A 23,552-nucleotide genomic window follows, 5' to 3' on the forward strand; every position below is an offset into this window, starting at 1 on the left:
ATCATACGTGTTCCTCCGTGCAGTTGAGCGAATTCTCGGGAAATATGCATATATTCCTGTAAAAAGGAAATCCGGACGCCGGGCGAACTTAATACGGGCTCCCTATTTTTCCTTAGCTCATTTCGTTCTGTATCTCCACTCCAGTTGCAGGAATCTTTCCTGCGATTTTCCCCCATTCTCATTAGACATGCAGGTTGAGTTAAGGGAATGCATGGTTTCGAATCGGGTTTCGAAGCTCTATGCTACAGACTGCTGGCTTGATATTCAACGTTATTTTCTAGATAATACCCCGCCACTGCACAAGTGTGGAGCAGTCGAATACCATATGTGTAAAACTGTCGTGTACATATGTTTCGTTGAAGATCAGTGACTATTATTGGACCTATCAGTGCCCTCATTTAGGTTTCCAGGATTTCGGTCGTGTTGATTCGTCTATCTTGTAGCATGCATTTGCTGGCCACCGATGATTCCTATTGATGGAGAATTTGTTTAGTTATGGTAAAGTACAGTAATTGAATCGTCGCCTGTCCTTAATGTGTGACCTATCTACTGCCACTTCAGCCTTCCGATTACATCGTCCTCGGGTCATGCGCCTCTGCGCCGACCAATTTCTTTGTTTGAATTAATATCAACTCGGCGTATTCCGATGATATGTTGCAGACAGGTGTTCACGAAAGCTTGGAGCTTTTTAGTGGCATTGGTGGTCATTTTCAGTGGGCTCCGCCCATATAGTCACACAGAAAGAACACTAGCACAGAACAGTCTCAACTTGATCTTGGTGTTTACATAACGGCATTTCCAGAAATCAGAGGAGGCTGCGAAAGCAAGTCTAGCGCTGTTAATACGTCGGGCCACATCCAGTTTAATAGCAAAGTCAGCAGAAATAAAGTTTCCTAGGTATACAAACTGGTCGATGGCTTCAATGCCCTGGCCGTTTATGTAGATAGAGAGAGTGCGATGACCCGTCAGACTGAGAAACTTCATTTTATTGGTGTCTATCTTCAGTCCAACTCTACTTACCTCTGTCCATGACCCATTGAGAGCTTTGAGCGAGCAAACAAATATTCAGTGTAGTTGAGTTGTTTGAGGAAAGATATCATCATTTAATGCCTTCCTCCAGCTGCAGTGAACCTCTAAACTCTGCACACTGTTAGAAAATTATCCGTAGGGTGTTGATGGGGTTAAGGCAGAAGGATCCACAGCGGAAACCAGTGTGCTCGCTATCGATCTTCGAAAAGTTCTTTAATGTGTTCCAGGATTATTTTAGCTATTGGTTTTAAATAAAACGGGTCTCCTTCTTTGGAATCGTGACAAAGGTACCGGATTCTCAAGATTTCCGTACATGGAAACAGTAGATCTGCAATAACTGCTGGTGCAGCGATTAATAATCTTGTGGGGAGACCGTTAAACCCATCGACTTTACTCCGTTTGAATGCATTAATGGTCGAAATGATTTCTCTTCTGCTTGGAGACCAGTCCGGATCCGGATATTACGGTGACTAGCCATTTCGCCCACTAAAGAAGAGACCTCATCGGAGGTGATGTGGTTAAGGACCATGGTATTCTTTCCACCTCTTCAGTTGCTCATCATCGACGATAAGAAGTCGACCGTTGACGTCCTTCACAGGACCACTGAAAGATTTGCGACCACATTCAATCTCTTTCGTGATGCGGTATACACTTCTGGAATTATTGCGTAATGTGGCATCTTCTGTTTCCCTGACTAACGCAATAGCGAATTCTTTCCTGTGACGACGCTGAACGTTTTGAGATTTCTTTCGGTATCGGTTCAAGTACATCACGCCCGCAATCGTTCGCAATGGTCAGTAGAACATTCAATCCCTTCCGTTCATCGATCTGCTTCCACGACTCCGGCGATAGCCAGATCTAAGATCTGAGTGAATGAAGCCCCTTCTGAACGTGACCAACGACCTGTGCAGCACCCGACAAAAGAGCATTTTTGACGGCAGTCGAATAGTCATCGATATTCCCAGGCAGGTTACTCAATGTATCTGCAGTTCTATCAGCAAGACAGCTCTCCCAATGTCGAGCGACAGCTAGATCATACAAGCGGTTGATGTTGAACTTGAACCCAATCCTGCGAGAAGTGGTGAACGTAACACGCAAGCGAACGTAAGCGACCATTAGATAGTGATCCATTTCGAGGCCGATGTCAGCGCCTCTCTTGTTATGCACATCCAGAAGACAATTCGTAAATCTTTTGCTGATCACCAAGTGGTCGATCTAATTGCTCGAACAGGGTCGATCAGTTGAAACCCAACTGACCTTATGGCTGAAATTCGCGAACCTCCCATCATTACCATTGCGGTCGCCCAGATCGTGTTTATCCATCTCATGTCTGAGCAAGGTCTTGCAAGCTCCCACCTTAGCATTCAGATCACCCATCATGATCACAATGTCACCTTCAGGAAGCTTCCGCTGAACTGCATTTAGTTGCTCGTAGAAAGCATTAATAGTAGCAAAGTATTGTATAATTGTGATACTCGTTAACATGAACCGGAATCTTGCAGTTAGAAGTCTATTAGAAACCGCCTCCGCTGTAGAGAGAGCGGCAACAGTACAAGGAGTACTCTCCAGAGTTCCACCATCTTACTTCGCTTAGGCTCAAAATGTCCACGTTACATCGCTGGAATTCTCGCTTAAGTTGGAGAAATCGAGCATTCTGAGGAACCTCGCTACTCTTTTAATTGCCTCATACGATAAGTAGGCTCATAGGGCCTTATATCTTTATAAGACACAGGCGTTTTATTATCGTCACAGACTGCAAAGGCATTCCCTATAAGACCAATGCACTTCAATATGGGCGGTCGATTGCTGTCTTGCGGAGTAACGAAATAACGATTTCCTGGAGAAGAGCACTACACTATAGACTATAGCGGCCATCCAGCAATTTTAGAAATATAAGCCTCAAAAGAAGAGACTGCACAGTCGGAGAAGGATACTTTCCACGAGCCAGTTGAGCGGACCCTCGAAGCCTGTCCCAAGGATGATATCAAAATCATACTCCCATAGCTTACATCAAAATACAACTGATCAGGGACTGCAGATTATTAAATTAGCAGTATCGCACGAACTGGTTGTTGGAAGTACCTGGTTTGCGCGGAAAGCGATCCACAAACATACGTGGACCTCTCCAGACGCGAACACTTTCAACCAAATTGACCACGTGCTGATTGAACATCGCCACCTCTCAGCCTTGATGAATGTCAGAACATATAGGGGGCCAATATAGATTCGGACCACTATCTCGTTGGCATAGTGCTCCGAGCTCGAATTACGACACCACCTACAATCCCCTCTGACAACTAGGTGAGAGTGAATACCGAAGCTACTCACAGCACAGTCCTCCACAACATCTATAAGGGGGAAATGGATGCCGCAATAACCGCAGTCAACAGAGACCCTGGAGATAAGACATCAACAAATGATCTTCACAATCACCTGAAGAACGTTATCATAAAAACGGCTACAAACATACTTGGCCCCAGCCGCAAGAAAAGTCGGAACGGCTGGTTCGACGATGAATGGAAGAATGCCAACAAGTCTGTGAACTAGAAAAGTACAAGGAGCAACCACACCAGGCGCGCAAGTTTTACCAACAAATCAGCAGGATGAAGCCTTATACACCTCAATGCTTATCCTACCGAGACAAAGAAGGAAATCTGATTTCCGGCAGAATGGGCATATTGGAGCGATGAGTTGAGTATTTTGATGAACTAATCAAAATATCGGCGAGTTGGAGGTCCCGCCAACTAAAGACGACGGACACATGCTATCCCACCAAGCATAGAAGAAACAGTCCGTGCAATTCATCGGCTTAAAAACCATAAGTCACCAGGAGTGATGGAATTACAGCCGAATTGGTTAAATATGGAGGTGACCAATTACACCAAGTGGTTCATCAACTGATGCTCAAGGTATGGGACAGCGAATCAATGCCTGACGACTGGCAACGAGGCATTATCTGTCTCATACATAAAAAGGGGGATATCATGCAGTGCAGCAATTATGGAGGTATCACGTTGCTAAGTACCACCTATAAGATATTCTCCTCTATCTTGCTAGGCTGCTGACCAATGTGGGAGGCCAGATAAAAGCAGCAGGATCACTCTCAACACCATTCGACATCAACAACGGTCTAAGACAAAGGGATGTCCTATGATGCGTCCTCTTCAACCTGGCCTTGGAGAAAGTGATTCGCGATGCAATGGAGTGGTACGATCGTCTTTAAGTCTACTCAACTACTGGCCTACGCTGACGATAACGATATCATGGAAAGAACAACCCGAGGTGTACAGTCTACCTTCATCCAGATCGAGCAGGCGGCGCGAGATCTTGGACTGCACATTAATGAAGGCAAGATGACACGGTGGCAACGTCAGCGTCAAAACCAAAAGAACGAACAATATCGAATCACACTGGTCAAACGAAAACAATGAAGATAGGAGACTACAACTTTGAGACCGTTGAAAATTTCTTCTATCTAAGGTTAAAAATCACAACCAATAACAGATATGACGATGTTCCGCTCGAAAGGTCTCACCACAGGATCGAAGCTCTTATTGTACAAGACTATGATCTTGTCAGTCCTTATGTATCCCTCGGAGACTTGGGCTATTAGCAAAAAAAAACTGCAAACTCTTGCCGCGTTCGAGAGAAGAATCCCCTGAAGCATTTTTGGCCCCCTACATGAGGATGGACAATTTCGTAGTCTACATAACGAAGAAATCTATGAGCGATACCACGACCATCTGGTTGTGAATAAAATGCGGGTCAACAGCTTGCGGTGGGCGGATCAATTAATTCGTATGGATGAGGATGATCCAGCCCCGAAAGTCTATAAGGGCAATATCTATGGTAGAAAAAGAAGACGAAGCAGACCCTGCCTGGGATGGAGCGATGGCGTAGGTCAAGACACCAGACAACCTTTAGGGGCATCGAATTGATGGACCTCGGCGCAAAACCGGGGTGTCTGGAGTTCCTTATTAAAGCAGGCCTAGACCGGATACCGGTTATTGCGCCGTTGATGATGATGATGATAAAACAACGTGAAGGCGGCCACTTTGTGAGAAAAGAGAAGAAATATTTTCACTTGCGCAAGTGCCGACCATTACCATTGTTGAAGAATCGTGGAAACAAGCTAAAAGGGCAAACCATAAAGTTCCTCGTCGATAGAACAGGAATGGCAAATTTACAACATTTACAAGTATCAACCGGGAAGTAAAGAAAACGGTCGGTGTTACCCGAGCGGTTCATTACAAAAATCTTTACAATAACCCACACTGTGCCGCCAGAGACTCGATCCCCTCGCGTTTGATTTCTCTGAGAAAAGCCACACTTGGAGTTCCCAATGTCCTCATCCATGAAAAATCTCATCTCATCCCGCAGAACATTCGTCTGTTTTCCATTTAGCACCTTGATTGGTTTGCGATGTCCGGCTTGAATAGATTCGATCACTCGAACTGGCATCGAGGCAGTTCAATACACGTCTTTGGCATTCCTTCCTTCCGCCTGTTCCTTGGAAGGTGTACGAGAAGTTACTAGCAGGTAGGATTCACTCTGTAGTCCCTTCACCAGTGCGGAGTTTTGCCCCTGTGTGCACCATCATCCGCGCGCAGCTCCAATGTGGGAGAGCGTACCGAAGATGCTCCAATTTGTTCTATCATACATTGTGTGGGTCGAAGACCATCATTGTTCTTCGCTCTCAAAATGGAGATGATGCTCTACAGATTCCTGATATGACTGAATTTCAGCCTATCTAGGAAAAAGTGGAGCACCATATGGTGACTTCTCCTGAGCACATCCAGACTCTTTTCATCCAGTTTGAATACCAAATTGAAACACTCCACGTTTGTAGATTTGTTCTTGCTGTCATTCATGAACATTACCCTCCAGTGCCCAAAGTCCATGCCCCCGTTCTGTTCACCCAGCACGCGGATGATGTCCTCTACCTTCCTTCGAGGACCCGGTAACCAACATTCGACATGTTCGAACAGATAATTAAAAGCAGCTCGAGTTGCGATTATTATTTCACATAACCCAGAGGTACAGCCCCATGCTGTGGTAATTAAAATTGAGGACAATTGCCAGATTTACTTTCATGGTTGAGTGCGCTCCAAGTGGTTGCCATGATAAATTTTCTAACCGATAGATTCTCTTAAATTTGATGGTCTCCGCATTATTTTTGGATGTACTTCGGAAAAATACTTCGCGTTGTATCTATGTGACTCGATTTTTCCACCCTCTAAACGGAAATTTTTCAAAAAGTCTCATAACATAAGGCCACCAAGCCAACAAGCCCCTAGGTAGGAATAGCAACAAACCTTTGTAATATGTTGACATGGTAACCTATTCATTTGCATACAGAATATGACAAGCAATTTATATTTCATATTCTAAACATTATTAAACTTTACGTACCCTAACTTGGTCCTGTTCTCCAGCATACTCGATGCTTTGAAAAATCGTCCACGTATACCGGCGTCTGACTTCCATGCGAGCTAAATACCGTCGATACCATCTCTGTATCAACAGGGCGGCTTTCATAGCTGAAAGAGGGAAAGGATGAATTTAAATTAATATATTCTGTGGCTTTGCTTGCAAATAAATATGGAAAAAACTGTCGATGGAGCGCGGGAATGATTTCAATGCATATTTTATGAGATTTACTACACGTACTCAGCGTACCTTTTAATTTTGCATTTCAAGTGGATTTGATTAAAGTTTCCGAAGACACCAAGCACTTTCATCGACACTTGACATATTCCACGAGCACTACATGTGGAGGGTTGAATTTTGAAGTGCCACTAATGTGGTTGTTTTGAAAACGGAGCCAAGAGTAAATGCCGTTCCTGGGTTCTACCCATTTGCAACAATACTACTCGCATCATCCGCAATATACTAATTGTTCTAAAGGACCCTCTTCAAATATTCCCAAATATTATTTCCCGGCTTGAATTACCGAGACTATTCCAAGTCATTAACCTTTCCCAACATCCTACGCAATAATAACCGGGGTCTTACCCTAAAATGTCACGCAGTCGAAGCAACACCGCAGGATCTCCGGCATCATAATTTGTCTACTTCATGAAATTCAATTAACATCAACTACAAGTTCTAATTAAGCGCAAACACACAACGAAATATTTTGGAGTTCGCTACTTCAACTAAATATTTCGAGTGCCTCAACAGCCCTTACTTTCCGAGTTTCTCCAGAAAATCAACAAAATATATCTCCACCACCAGATAAATACCTACACCAGCAGAAACCGATGACAAAATGTCAAGGACTTTGAAACAAACATAATTTACAAAAGGAAGAAACTTTTATTTAAAAAATTCAAACAAATCCCAAAGCAACAAAAATTGTTTGTGACAGAGGCAAGGAGGAAGCGCTCAGGGTCAAGGACATAGTTTGTCGTACCACAGTCAGTCCTTGTTTGGTTTTTGTTCTTGTTGATTAGAGTGAATGATGCGGGTAATATCCTTTGCAAGGAACCGCATCATATTTTATCTTTTGAACATTGCGGGTCCTTGAGTTTTCAGTCATTATCAGGCAAATGGAATATGCCTTCAGGATCCTAATGATTTTCGGGATAAAGTTCAAAAGCGAAGAAATATGAGAGGCTGAGAAAAGAAACGATTGGAATTTAGCCGACGTCCCAGGATATAAATTATATGAGAAAGTGGTATTTTGCCTTAATTCTCGGTAACCAAAACCGTTAGTGCGGTGGTCCTACTATTAACAAAACATCTCCGCAATTATATTAATCAGGTGACTACACGCAGTCAAGCACAACATTTGTCTACTGTCAACACAACAATCAACTTTGGTTCCTCATCGGAAAACAGATACCAGCAAAAGCACGTCTGAGGCCAATATATTTGACATCAGTAAGAAGACAGGTCTCAATGGCGAGAAAAAGGCGCTTAAGAAGATTTAGGAAACACCATAGCCTTCGACAGTGAAACCCAAGAAGAGGGGAGCATCGTACAAGAGAGAACTCCCAAAAAAAACTTTTAGCCCAATTTAAGAGGAAGTGAGTGAGTGATTTTATTACCACAATCAGAGCCTCGCTGTGATAAGCAACAGCGGTACCAGTCTATACCGAGTGCATGGCTCAGCATTCATACTGGTGGATGCAAGACCTAGCAAAATCTCTACCAAAGAAAGGAGTACGGCACCCATGTTGAAACGCAACACCACGCTGAGACCCGAATGTCTCTGTTCGCTTGAACGCAACCGCAACCCCCATGAAACTCCCACTAGGGGGCCAACCGCAAACAACCGAGCTGAACGCACATACAAAAGGAATTTTTCTGAAGTATATGAGTCCAGGGGCTATCTTGGTTCCCATGGTACGAAACCATACCCCAGGTAAGGTTTCGTGACTATTGCCGCTTCAGATGAATCCCCGTGCAGACTCGGGTCACATCGCCCTAATTAGGCCTCTGGAGCACTCGCCTACTGCATCACGGCCGGCAAGCCAATACGATACAGCGTCTCCCGGTGCCACCACTATGGAGGTTCTACTCGGCCACTTGGTTTTGGTTCAGCCGACAGAGTTGCCCTCCCCCCTCTACCTCCCCGCCACCTCTGTGCACCAAATTAAGAGGAGAAGGAGGAGGAAAGTCCTGTTTAACGTGAGTACCTGCCGTGTAGGCATAATCCCACGGTCCTCTTCTAACACGGATTGAGTTTGGGACCACAATCAGAGCCCCGCCATGACTGGCAAAGCAGTACTGGTTTATACTGAGTGCAAGCTCAGCATTCATACCAGTGGACGCAAGGCCTATCTAACACCTCTGCCGCAACCAAGGGGTACGGCACCCAAGTTGTACAGCGCAACTCCACGCTCCGAGGAGCCCTGCCCGCGATGTAGGCATAGCCACAATCACCATAAAACTCCCACTAGGGGAGCCAACCGCAAATAACCGGGCCAAGAACACATCCCCCCGGAATTCTCCTGGAGCATATGCTCTCAGAGGGCCATCCCGATTCCATGGTACCAGATAATCTCCGGTGAGGCTTCGTGACAAGAGCCATTTCAGATGAGTCCCTTGCAGACTCGGGTCTGATCGCCCTCCTCGAGTACGCGGGGATGGCACTTCCCAACGCGTTAACTGGTAGCAGCTCGAAGCGAAGAACCACAGCGAAACATTTCACCAGTTAACTACCGCCCTGCGTAAAAGACAAGATGAAGGACATCACAAGACAACACTAACACCAAACACGCAAGACTGGTCCACCGCGACCATTCGCCCATCATACTGCAGGCGAAGCAGCGTCGAGGAGCTCCCACCTTCATCGGAAGGCAGCATTTCAGTGTCTCACTGCTAGCAAGGCACTGGCTAACATCGTACCGTTCACTACGTGACCACCCATGTCGTCTAGAATGCGGCTGTGACGGTACGCTGGACGGACACAGAGGACATGTAACCAGTCCTCTGAGTCTGCCGCACATAGAACACAGCCCTAACTGGATGCAAGGTTGCGCTTGAAGAAAAACTCATTCAAGCTACCATGCCCCGTCAGGAGGAAGCCCATCTAGAGTCCGAAGTCCACGACGGAACTTCCTCTGGCAGACACGTTTGTAACGTACTCATATGTGACCCGACCTTTCCCACATTCATCCCATCTAAGCTGCCACTTAGATGCTACACTCTCATTTAACACCTTTTTGACCGCAAGCGGTCCTAACCCCTCCACCTGTTCAACACTAAGTCCGTTTTCAGCAAAAGTACGCCCCTCCTGATCCTGTAGACCGTGGCACGCCGGATTACCTCCAGATCAAGAGGAGGAACACCCAACAAGACCTGCATGGGGTCGGTCGAGATCGTACGACAGACAGGAAGACACACTAACAACGCCACTCGCTGATAAGCGTAGAGCAGTTGCCTACCCTGCATCGTCAACGCCAAATCATACAACAGTGGGGACCCGTACGTACAACAAGCAAGTCTCACATAAATGGATCTGGCAACTCTCCTGCTTAGCCTCCATTCACACCTCATAACACGCCTCAACATACACACCAATTTAATTAAGCGTGGCTTGAGCTCGCCTGGTGCGGACATAAGTACATGCGTTCCGCGATCGTGACTCCCGATTATGTCACTTTCTTCCGGTATTTCAATGGAACTCCATTAAGTTTTACACACGGCATGTGACGTAGGTAGCCTTTCAGCATCATCGCGACGGTTTTTGCCGTTGAGACCGCGACACCGACCATTAAAGACCACGAGTTAACGATGCGCATGTACTCAGTACCCCGCTGTTCGCCCTCACGCCGAGTGTTCCCCTCAACAAAAAGGACGAGATCATCCGCGTAAGCAACACATTCAGCAACGGTTGAAAGCTCACCCAGGAAGGAGGAGGAGAAAATACGGGGTGGGTCGTGGGCGAATGTAGGAACCCGGAAGTCTGAGGTTAGCTATGTTAATGCGGTGAAGAGCATCTTACCGGCCATACTACCGAAATCATTTTAAGAACAGGAAATCATGAAGGCCTTGCTGTTATACACTCGCGCAAGAGATGGACTGCGGAACTCATGTTCCCCGACACGACTAAATCTTATCCTGGTAGACGGCACGACGGAGGGCACGCCGGAATGAGTTAAATATCCTAAATTCCTAGGTTGAAAAGGAGCAGAATCGTTGATATATGCTGGGGATGATACAGCAGGGGCACACATGGTTCCAGTATACTTTCCCAAAATCGCAGCGAAGTAGACGAAGGACCTTCTGGGTCTCTTAATTTCTCAGAGTAAAGATTGTATATGTGATTGGATAGAAACGAAGGAATGATATTTCCGAAGGACAAAACATAAATAGTCTGGCGAGATTTCCGAAGCAATTGCAGAGTGATGGAGGCCAAGAGAACAGGACTGATCAGAGATCAAGCTTCTGATGAAGATTGGCAACATAGACCTGGATCTTCTTAAGCTCAAGGCGGACAGCGAGATATAAGAAAGTGCCATCTTGGAGGATGGCAGAGATACTCCGGCATTAAAGAGGGGCTCCAAAGATCAATGGAGCCAATGGTCAGCACTGAGATGACTCACTGAAAGATAAACTATGCAGAAGTTGCATCTGCGGAAATTGCAAGGCCAATTTCCAGGGACAACAGTGTTGGCTTAGGAATCTTGGGCGGATGCAGGTAATTTTGGATTTCTTTTGCGAAAAATCAAGAGCTCGCATCATTCTTAAATTCCAATTCAATTTAAAATGTTAAATTCTTAAGGTAAATTTATAGTACATATATAAAACCGAAGGAAGAACTCGAGAAGCAATCATGGCATCGGGCTACTTGCCAGGACACGGCAGGCGGACTCCACCAGAAACCTCTAAACTTTTGAAATCAACGGGAGCATATGGCATTTCGCCAGTACTACTTCAAGCCTAGAAATTGGGGTACTCTTTAAGGTCCCATCATTGCACTACAGTTAAGCTCAAAATATGCAGTTCGTATCGGCGGATTTTAAATTTAAATTGAAAATAGCGAGCATTCTGAGGTCCTAAATATCGTTGTCGAAGAAAGCACCTACATCCCCGTAAACGGCTTTCGAGTGCAAAGGGTCAGAACTTCCAATCTATCGCTATCGGAAGGATTGTTAATGTTTCGGCCCACAAATTTCTATTCAGTTTGGTTGCCTTTTATAGTAAGCAAAAACAAGTTGGGAAACCGGAAGCTAAGCGTTTCAGATATGAAAGATTTGTGTATTTCTTATACAGGGTGCGGCAGCATAACTACCTTTTTTAAAATGCGCGCCACTCAGTTAGTTGATGCCATAGCGGAGCGCTAGTAGTCTCGTTCAAGAGGGGATACTGTAAAGTTTTGTCCCGACACGGTTCAGTCGCCATCATGCGTTGGAATACTGAGGAGCGTGCCTTTGCCGTTGAGGTTTACTTTTCAAGCAGATGTTCGGTTATTGCAACACAGCGTGCATTTCGGAATCGCTTTAATTTAGCCCCGTTGGCTCCCGTCCCAGACCGCAAATCAATTGTTACATGGGTCACTACATTCAGACAAACTTCAAGTGCGACAAAAGGAAGAACTGGAGTCCCTCGGCCCGTTAGATCACCTGAGAACAAGCAGTGAGAGCGTCAATGTTGCGATCGCCACGGCGTTCTGCGCGCAAACACGCATCTGCCCTTGGACTATCCGATCGTTATGTGAGAAGAATTCTTCGTGATGATATTCATTTTCATCCCTATAAGATGCCGATAGTGCAGGAACTTTCAGAACGTGACTTCAATTTTCGGATGAACGCGTGTGAGCTTCTTCTTGATGTCGTTCCCGAGGGTGCTATTGTTTTTCATTTGTGCGGTTCGATTAACAAACAAAACATGCGCTACTGGGCTGACACCAACCCTCGAGAATTGCATCAAAAGCCTTTGCATTCACCCAAAGTCGCAGTGTGGTCTGCAATTTCCTCAGCTGGAATTATTGGTCCCTGGTTTTTTGAGGAAAATGAGGTTACAGTGACAGTGAATTCGGATCGGTATGTAAACATGCTACAGAATTTGTTTTTCCCACGGCTAGAAAATTTGGATTTGGGGGACACTTGGTTCCAACAAGACGGTGCAACAGCACACACTTCAAGAGCATCGATGGCTGTTTTGAGGGAACACTTTCCAGAGCGCCTTATCTCAATTAGAGGCGATTTGGAATGGCCGGCACACTCTCCCGATCTGTCCCCTTGTGATTTTGAAATCCCGTGTTTATGTGAACCGTCCAAGAACCTTACAAGAAATTGCCAACATAACACCTGCTATGCTAACAAGAGTCATGACAAATACCAGAAATCGGTTTACGCAATGTATGGAGAATGGGGGACGTCACCTAACAGATTTGATCTTCAAAACAATGTAAATAAAAACTTTAGACATGTACCTACATTATAAAAAATAAATAAATATTTTCCGATGCATACAATAGTTTTTATTGAGTTTTGAAAAAAGGAAGTTATGCTGCCGCACCCTGTATAAGCATATTTAAGTCGACATTTGTCCCACTTCTACCTAGTTCATAATGTTTATGCATTTCGTTTGTCAAACCATTCACTTTAGTATGATACTGATATTTAAAATCTTAGAATACAAGAAATTTGCATAAAAGTGACTTATTTGAACTATAATAACACTGTTAATAATAGTACGATTTCCATCAAACTTTGCAGCTTTATGCTTCATGGTACAGCCTATACTACTGCGTTGATGATGCTAGGATTAAGTTAAGAGGGTTCCCATTCAATATCTGGAAAGTATACTTGGAATAAATATGGTAGTATACTGGAGAGTATTGTGAGGTCATGTGCATGAACCACCATATTTCTTTTCAGATATTTGGGTTGGGTAGTTTCTGAGAACGGGTCCTTGAAGTAACTGACATTTTTTGGAGCCCTGCATTCCCCCACTTTGCAATCTATGTGAAAACTAATACTGGGTTTTTACTACGGGACCTTTCATTTGATACCCCACATGACTATACTAGGTGGAAAAATTTTACACCCCCCTTAAACTTAACGTGTAACTGTGCTACTGACTGCATGCAGTGAGATTCACAGATCCCACCCTTTTTACCAAATTTCATATGAATAGGTATACAAACGGACATACAGACAGGCAAGCAAGGAGTGGGTTGATGCAGGGAGAATGATTGCAAAACGAAACCGTCAATTAGCGATGGTAATAACAGCAAAATAGGGTATGTCCCATGCTGATATTTCAGGAAGGAGGAGCTTAGCGACAATGTAACGTGAATTAGGCGAACACGAAAAGGATGATCGCTGTTCTAACTATCGAAGGAAAAGAAGGATCACGATGACCTATAAAGAAATATCGAGGCTTCAGGCGAGCAAGCGACCGTCCGCTTAAGTCGTCTTATGGTTACGATAGATTGTAAAGATCTTGACGAGGCCACTACCAAGGAGGAAGTTTGTACAGCACTCAAACATCAATTGAAACTGGAGGACGTGCAGGAACCGGACACCAAGAGCCTAAGGAGAGCACACGGTGGAACGCAGACAGTGACCCTAACCATGTCTGTGACTTCAGCTACAAAAGCACTTTCTGCGGGTAAAATCCGCATCGATTGGGTACTGGGCAAGCTACGCGAGCAAATTTCACTAAGAAAGTTTTTCAAAGGCTATATGGCGAAGGATTGCACTGGCACCACTAATAGATCCAAACAGTGTCGAAGATCTTGAGCTGAAAATCATATGGCGAAAGACTGCAGTAAAAACCCCAGGGATCTCAAAGATCTCGACTGCAACCGCATAACGGGTGTCCAGCCTACAGGATCGCTTTAAGTATCCTACGTAAATGAGAGTCATCTAACTGAATTTAAATCACTGCCAAGATGCTCAGGACCTGCTAGCACAGTAAGTGTATGGAGAAGAAATGGATATTGCTATTGTCTGCGAACAATACGAAAACCTCCACCCCGGCGTTAGAAAACAGACATAAGTGGAAAGGCTGCGGTGTGGGCTTGCAGTAATCGAGCCTTACAGTAAGCAATGAAGCATCGCGAACACGTTTTGTAAGGGTTAAGATCGGCGAGCTCTACATTTATAGCTGTTATGCCGCTGTTATGACAATACCAGAGTATTGCAACATGCTAGATAGACTGGCGAGAGACGCTAAATATCGCAATCCCAAAATTATTGCTATTGCTATTCAACGCTTGGGTAATGGAGTGGGGAAGCTGGAAAACCAATGAAAGGGGGAAGAATCCTACTCTAGGTTTTCTGCTGCCTAAAAGTCACCCTGGCTAACATCGGAAGCGTAAACATTTTTATTCGTGGAGAGCTAGGCTCCGTTGCAGATCTTACTTTTGTAAGTGATTCGCTGGCGCGTCTGCACTGGCATGTTAACGAAGAATACACATATAGCGACCACCAAGCGATATACATTACTAAGGAGCCCAGAACTATAAATCCTCACCTGAAGAAACCAGAAACAGGTTGGTCATCAAAAGCATTTGATGAGGATACATTTCTGGAGGTATTGCAGTGGAACGTCGAGTTTACTGGAACGGACATAGAAAAAGCATCTCAATGAATATACCGAGCATGTGACGATTCCATGCTAAGGCACACTCTCGGAAGCGTAGCCTTAACTACTGGCGGACCGCTGAAATAGCGAAGTGTGGTACGGAATGCTTGAATGCAGAAGGCGGAGCTAACGCCAAAGAAACACGCCAGAGTATGAACAAAGGTACCTCGAATATAAACAGGCATGCAGAAACTGGCAGTGGACCATCATGAAAAGTAAAATGTATGCTTCAAGCGACTCTGTGATGAGACAGACTTCGATCCATGGGGAGGAGCGTCCAAGTCGGTTATGTCGGCAACAAAAGGCAAAAGAACCCCTCCTATTATGTGCCCTAGATTATTGTTGGAGATAGTTTCGACATTGTTCAGCAGAGATAGTTTTGAGTTGTTCCAGCATCCGGAAACAATCTTCCCAATGATACCAATGAGCGCCGAAGACATCCCTCCAGTAACCAAAGACGAAGTTTTGGACGCAGTGAAAAAGGTCCGGAATACCGTAGCCCCCGGCATTGATCGAATCCCCAACAAGGCGCTGAAACCGGCAATGAGAAATGCATCAAGCATGTTCACACGAGCATTTACAGACTGTTCTGCCTTCCCCGCAGAGTGGAAAATACAAAAGCTGTATTGATCCCGAAGACACGTAAGCCGAGAGGTGAACCACCATCCTATAAACCTATCTATCTTCTGAATAGAATTGGCAGGGTCCTCGAGCTCGAGCTCTATAAACGATTGATGCTACCAAACTGGTTTTTGAACTAGCCTATGACGAAGGGAAGTACTGCGCACTGGTGATTCTTGACATCAAGAACGCGTTCATTTCTGCCAGATGGAACCATATCATCGAAGCGCTCATCGCGGCATTCGTCAAAATATATATTTAATATCGACTACTTCCGACAACGGAAGCTACTTTATAATTCGGACGAAGGGTGAAAGATGTATGTAATAACGGTAGGAGTTCCACAGGGGTCTGTTCTGGGCCCCCTGCAATGGAACTTAAAGGGTGATGACGTTTTACCCCGTTTTACGTTGGAGTGGTCATAACATCCAGGCACCCCCACGAAGTAGAGATATATGCGAACGAGACTATATGAACGATCAAGTAGTAGCTTAAAGACCACGGGCTGGAGCTTACCGACCACAAGACGGAGTTGGTGCTCTTTACAAAGCGGCGGAAACAGAAAACTGTAAAAATTTTCATCGGGGCGGATGTTGTTAACTCTCAGCCATCGCAGAAATCCCCGGGAGTAGCATTCGGCTACAAGCTGAGCTTTAAACCCCACTTAAATCTTACTAGGCAGAAGGCGGCGAGTATCAACTCAACACTGGCAAGGATGCTTCCAAATGTAGACGGCTCGAAACACGGCTCGACGATTACTTCTATCGAGAGTCGTCAGCTCTGCCCTTTTATACGCGGCACCAGTGTAAGCGTCAGCGTTAGAAATCGGAGAAAATTGTGGACAGCTTTGAAGCATATCGGTTAAGTGCTCTCCAAACATGTTGCGCTACCGAACAACATCTTATGAGGCAGCATGCGTGATTGCGGGGATGATCCCGGTGGATGTTCTAACCGGTGAGGCAAATCGTCTGTACGAGAATTAGGAAGCGAGCCTAAATAAGCAAAGGGAGCGTATGTGGTCATTGGCTGCATGGCAAACAGCATGACACCAGACGAAGAATGGTCGATGGACACACAGGCTTATCCCAGACATAAGTATGTGGACTATGCGGAACGGCGGTAAGACGAGTTACGATCTGACTCAGTTCCTAACCAGACGCGGTGGATTACCTCTATAAGTTCGGTCTAGATGAATCGCCCTATTGTCCTACGTGTGAAGGTGCAACCGAAAATGCAGAAAACGTTTTTTTTTCGCCTGCCCAAGATTTGAAAGCTCAAGGAGAAAGTTTTAAACAGAGCTAAATACCCGCTTAACGGTGGAAAATTTGATTAGGTGCATGGTGCAATCAAATACAGCACGGGACGCGGTAATTGCTATGGTCAAACGGATCCACCAGCAGCTAAAAGCAGCAGAAGTGCTGCGGAGACATAGAAGGGAGCTACTGCAATTAACGTTACGCAAAGCGGTAGCAGCTCGTTTAGAGTGAACAGCTAAGAACTGAACAGCCCCGCGAAGCAATAACGGAACGGTGATCCTGCGGGAAGAGTGTGGAGAAAATATGGGAGGTTTGAATCGGTAAGAGTCGGACATGCGTATCCTAGATTCCGGATACCTATCAACCTATCAGTCAAGATAAAAAAGACATACAGAGAGCTCAAGTAAAGCTGTGCGTGACTATAAATTTGCGAATGGAAAAGGATGGTTCATGCGGATAACTAGGGAATGGAAGAACGCCAAGCCCAACTCGGAGTAGGGAAGTCTATTCCCATGTCGGAAGTTGATGCGCCTCAGACGAACCTTTCATTTATTTAAAGAAATTCCCCAAAAATTTGTAGATGTTAAAATGCGAAGACCGTTTAAAAAAAGCAGTAGGATAATAAGAAAATATGCTACAGTGAATCGAATCAAAGGTGGACATCAACTTCCAGCAAAGATTACGTGACCCATGAAACAGAAGGAAAAATCGAGCTGGGGAAAAACGAAATTAACCTGTTCATATGCGACGACGTAACGAAGACCACCACAAATTCAACCAAATTGCCTGTTGGCTGGGTTCGCTGATTATACAATTGATGGCTTACGTCAGCCCTAGAAATAATGTGCACCACGCCATCAAAAATCAGGTGCAGCCCATCAGAGCTTCCTATAATAAAATGCGTGAAGAACTTGGCAAGGTTGCCCAACTCTTCCCACAGAAACGTCGATGGAAAAAGCAACCCAAAATATAATTGAAAGTGAAGAAGCGAATTCTTGCGAATGAATTAGTGAGGATTGGGAAGTGCGGACTTCATAAACATATTTGATAACTCGAAGTGTGATTGGGTCATACCATAGTGGCCTCTTTAAGATACTTTTCAGCAGATTCCTATTGAATGTCTTCTTCTTTTTCTTCAGCTTTTGTCCCGTTCACAAACGGAGTCGGCTCGTCGTGGTCGGTTTCGTCAGTTGGTTCTATCAAAAGCCTGATCTGGATGCAATTGCCGGGCTTTCAAATCCCCATCCAGCGTTTCAAGCCACCATTTTCTCGGCTAACCTTATAGTCGCTTACCATCGACTTCGATGTTCAGATCAATCTTGGCAAGTGAATTCTTGTTAGTGCGAATTACGTGACAATACCATCGACGACACATCTCTGGCAATTTGTCTACGATCGGTGCAACCTCATATCAATCACGGATATCTTCATTTCGGATGTGACCAAAACATGTCACTAGTCCAACGCAACATCTTCGTCTCAATTACCGCAAGGCATCCTTCATTGTCTTTTATAGTCGACCAACATTCAGAACCATAGAGAGCGACAGGACGGAGAACTTTGGGGTAAATTTAGTCAATCACAAAGAACACCAGTTGCGAAACGCCACTTCATCGCGCTAATGCATGAAGCAACCCCATAACGCCGTTCTCCATTGGTTGATAGCATTGACCCGAGATATTTAAATCGCGGTAATATTTTAAATCGCAGTAATTAGTAAACATTTTTATCAAATCCAATCAAAGACGTTACTTCGTAAAAATCCAAACGACATTGAAACACTTCTTATCCTTATTAAGTACTTTTACCGCTAAGAGTTCTTGTCAGCCTTTGATTTCCATAACATTTCAAACTTCTTGGAAATGGTGAACTCAAAAAACGAAATACGAAAGGACATACTTCAGCCATTGATCTTAAAAGGCAGACTTCCATCCAGTTGAAAGTTGCTAACTCATTAAGGCACTAATTGCAAGGTACATCTAAGAATCCTTATTTCAGTTGGAATCCCTAATTGAAAAATTTATGCTGAAAAAGTGCAAATTGAGTTGTTTTTACTGTAGATGCTGCTGCGTGGAGCTAGTTATGAAGAAAAGACAATTTTAATTAAGGAGTCAGGCAAAAACACGAGGACTATGGATTTGCGTGGTCGCAACAGCGACAATAAATAAAGGGTTCATCCTTTGATTGTTTGCTTTGTCTCCATCTTGTTTACAGTTCTTTATTGTTCAACACAGCAAAACATCTCTCGTCCTTATTGAATATTTAATTGAATAGTCAATGAAAAGGGACATCATCCGAAGTTAATTTTTATGTAGAGGACTTTATTTTGCTATGGTTGCACGGGATATGGTGATAATGCTGGAGGTTGTTGGGAAAATTCAAGTGGATTCTTCCGGAAGAGTTAACAATTTTTACAGATGTTGCAAGAGTTGTTGATATTTGTTTATTGTAGTTTTCCGAACGAAACATTGCATGGGTGGCACGATGAGCCACGCGGAATAAACACAGATTTTCAATTCATGTGCCTGCCAACGAAAATATATTTTTTATCTGATTTTTTTGCTGAGTTTTATCCCATTTAATGTATATAGTAGTAGTGCGTGTAGGCTACAGTTCCAACCGATATAGACGACTCAATCCTCCTCAACCCTATCGAATAGCGAATACATTATACGATTCAAAGTTGGCAGCGAAAAAGCCCGGCCGTAGGAATGTCTGAAATCTTGCGACTTCGGATGGTATTAGCACTTCTTTAGATTTACTAGAATATTCGGAGACACACCCCCTGTTAACAATGAGGAAAGCTTTATTGAAATCGATAAAGAGCAGGTGAAATAGGGATCTAAATTTGCACACCACTCGACAATGATCCCAAGGGTATTAATGTAACTGACGAAAGATGATCCACAATCGAAACTAACCTGCTCACAGTCGATCAAGTTTTCAATGAATTTCACGATGGAAAAATACACTATTTCAGTAGCATGGAAAGCGATCGGAATAACTCCTGCTATCATCGTTATTGATGGGTTTAAGACGCTAAGATAGGCGAACGCAACCCACAAAGCCTCTCATGGTTGTACCGGTTCTCCTCCTTACTGAGAGCGCCATTCCATATTTTGGAACCGTGAGGAAGGACGGACTGAACCGAGCTGATCAGGAAACTTCACTTACTAAATAAGGGCCGCGGCCGTGTCTACGGTTTTGCGAATCATCATCATATCTACCACAATGCCGAGGTAGTTCACCGCCGGCTTCAATAAGACCATGATTTCACCAATCTGAATAGGAAGGACTGTCGAAATTCCCTCCTTGTTAAGAGGGCACCCTTTTTCTTGCTTTAGGCTAGGGAGAATCCATACTCAATCATCTATTTACTGACTTGCTGCATTACCATTCCCAGTATATACTAAACTTGCTCAACTGTGCGTCTGGTAATCAGCGCCGCAACATCATACGCGTTCCCGACTGAATACAATTTATCAAGTCTCTCAAGTCGTAAGAAACTATCGTATGAGGTGTTCAAAAGGATAGATCTCTGAACCGTACAAGTCTTTTCCCCAATGAGACCTACATTATGCGATTCGGTTCTTGTCGATCGTTAGCCCCCCTCGAGAGAGCCTTAGGAAATCGCCAATGTCGACTTTCCGGGTATTCTACCCGGTAGGTATTTGCCGGACTTGAGAACAATGGGACGAGCCAATTGTGACTTCGAAGGAAATTTACTGGTAACCACTGGTCGTGAAATTTTGAAGTACCCCTTAATCGTTGCACCGCTGACACTCAGCGGTAAAGGTTATGTCAGTATCGCTGAGTTTTCGAACAAAACACTTTCCCTGCTTTCGAGAATCTAGTTAAGCCACGCCCGACTGCCTCTGACTAGAATTCTACCTTCGGTGTTTCGATTCTGGTACTGCAAGGCTGGCGCCTATTCCGAAAAGTGGACATAGATTCGTTCTGTGTGAGGTAAACTTTGAAAAAAGTTATTTCCAAATAATAACCTAACCTCTCCTCGGCCATGGCCGCACTCGCAAGTTAACCGTATATCTTACCCAAAAGACACCAGTGCTAGATATGTCAGCATAATACTATCATCATCATCATCAACGGCGCAACAAGCAGTATCCGGTCTAGGCCTGCTTTAATAAGGAACTCCAGACATTCCGGTTTTGCGTCGAGGTCCACCAATTCGATATCCCTAAAAGTTGTCGGGCGTCCTGACCTACGCCACCGCTCCATCTCAGGCAGTGTCTGCCTCGTCTTCTTTTTCTACCATAGATATTGCCCTTATAGATTTTCCGGGCTGGATCATCCTCATCCATACGGATTAAGTAACCCGCCCACCGTAACCTATTGAGCCGGATTTTATCCACAACCGGACGGTCATGGTATCGCTCATAGATTTCGTCATTGTGTAGGCTACGGAATCGTCCATCCTCATGTAGGGGACGAAAAGTTCTTCGTAGAATTCTTCTCTCGAACGCGGCCAAGAGTTCGTAATTATCTTGCTAAGGACCCAAGTTTCCGAGGAATACACATGGACTGGCAAGATCATAGTCTTGTACAGTAAGAGCTTTGACCCTATGGTGAGATGTTTCGAGCGGAACAGTTTTTGTAAACTGAAATAGGCTCTGTTGGCTGAGAACAACCGTGCGCGGATTTCATCATCGTAGCTGTTATCGGTTGTGATTTTCGACCCTAGATAGGAGAAATTGTCAACGGTCTCAAAGTTGTATTCTCCTATCCTTATTCTTCTTCGTGTTTGACCAGTGCGGTTTGATGTTGTTGGTTGATTGGTTTTCGGTGCTGACGGTGCCACCACATACTTTGCCTTGCCTTCATTGATGTGCAGTCCAAGATCTCGCCCCGCCTGCTCGATCGGGATGAAGGCAGTTTGTATGTCTCGGGTGGTTCTTCCCATGATGCCGATATCGTCAGCATAGGCCAGTACTTAGGAGGACTTAACGAGGATCGTACCTCTTGCATTTACCTCAGCATCACCGATCACTTTCTCCAGGGCCAGGTTAAAGAGGACGCAAGATAGGGCATCCCCTTGTCGTAGACCGTTGTTGATGTCGAATGGTCTTGAGAGTGATCCTGCTGCTTTTATCTGGCCTCGCACATTGGTGAGGGTCAGGCTAGTCAGTCTTATCAATTTCGTCGGGATACCGAATTCTCTGATGGCAGTGTACAGTTTTACCCAGACTGTGCTATCATAGGCGGCTGGCTATACTAGCATAATACTATGGTGAAGTAGTGTCTCGATACTGCCCGCTAAGGAGCGGTCGCACTACTATACATGTTGGTTTCCAGGATGTAAATCATAGTATTTGTTTTTTCACTCTTTTTAAACTCTTCTTTGATGACTTGGTACCACCCGCAACCGAGAACTTCTCTTTCTTCTCGGGTTCGCCACACTTGTAACATACAGGGTTGTGGGCCAAGCACTTAAAGCAGCTGGTCGGAACTCTCCTTCGTGACAATGGGCACTTTTTGTCCGCTGGAATTCACAGATGTTATACCCGCCATGAGGTTGCTTACATTTAAAAAATCCCTTGCTCCACAGCTGGCATTGTTGTTGCTGATGTCGGCATAGAATTATGTGCCCCAGTTACAAGCCGCTATTTTCGGTACAAAGTGCCGTTGCCGTAAATGATCCCCGCGATTGTCTATCCGAGCAGAGAGGTCACCCATGGGTTGACACAAATCTATAGGAGTTTGTACTCAAAGCCGGAATCAACAACTTTGCCCGGTCTGCCTGAGCCCAATTGTTTCTTGTTTGGCTTCTACGTTGATATCAATAATTAATATCTTTACTTTTCTGGAAATCGGAATTATTCTTTGTGTGCTTGTCTGTTTTCTGAAGACTTAAGACCACCTTTTTCGTACAAATAAAACAGAAGTGGACAAGGCTATAGTAGAAGTTTTTATCTTAAGTCGGCTAATGACAACCGTTGAGGGCCTTTCTTTCAGCAGAGGAGGTTTTCTCATGAGCGCAATGCTCTTAGCAAGGAGGCTTTGGTGGTGTTGAGATGAGCAGTCTATGACACTGGTCACCCTCCTTGCTAAGGAATATATGACCATCGATAAGCTCAAGGGATGGGACTTAAGAGAGATGATTGCTCGTGAGAAACATGACAACTTCTTTAGGAAACTAGAAAGGCAGCTGGAGTGTGCCACTCATCGGAGGCTTAGGTCCTTGGCCGTACCAAAAATGTAGTGAAATTCTTAATCGATTTCTAAGCGGGCATTTTCAATCCTACCTACACAAGAAGGGCCAGGTACGATCCTGTGACTGCGTGTTCCGCAGTGAGTTAGTGGACCATGGCAACCATAGCCTTTTTCATGTGGAAGGTGGGATGAGATTTGTCAACAGCTCTATACAAACACAGTTAAGCACTCTCATGAAAACATTGTCGAAGAGATGCTGAGGAGCTATGTTGTACGTTACGTTCGGATTTTTCTTCCCGTGATGACGATTAAGATCGACTGGCGAAGCGGCGGATAGCAAGGGGTTGACGGCAGTCATTTGAAAATCCCGCAACTCGATCCAACATGAAGCTACACAAAGACTAAAAAAAAGCAGAAGACTCTTTA

General features: G+C 44.7%; 1 protein-coding gene across 2 annotated transcripts in view; it reads right to left on the reverse strand.

Annotated features, from left to right (window-relative positions):
* LOC119649563 (serine/threonine-protein phosphatase rdgC) overlaps positions 1-23,552 on the reverse strand; it is a 316,188-nt gene that overhangs the window by 90,107 nt on the left and 202,529 nt on the right. For both annotated transcript variants that reach the window (XM_038051760.1, XM_038051759.1), the window contains one exon: positions 6,442-6,569. In XM_038051760.1, coding sequence (XP_037907688.1) covers positions 6,442-6,569 — 128 coding nt within the window. The remainder of the gene's footprint in view (positions 1-6,441; positions 6,570-23,552) is intronic.

The sequence above is a fragment of the Hermetia illucens genome, chromosome 2, assembly GCF_905115235.1.
Source record: "Hermetia illucens chromosome 2, iHerIll2.2.curated.20191125, whole genome shotgun sequence".
NCBI classification, from domain to species: Eukaryota; Metazoa; Arthropoda; class Insecta; order Diptera; family Stratiomyidae; genus Hermetia; species Hermetia illucens.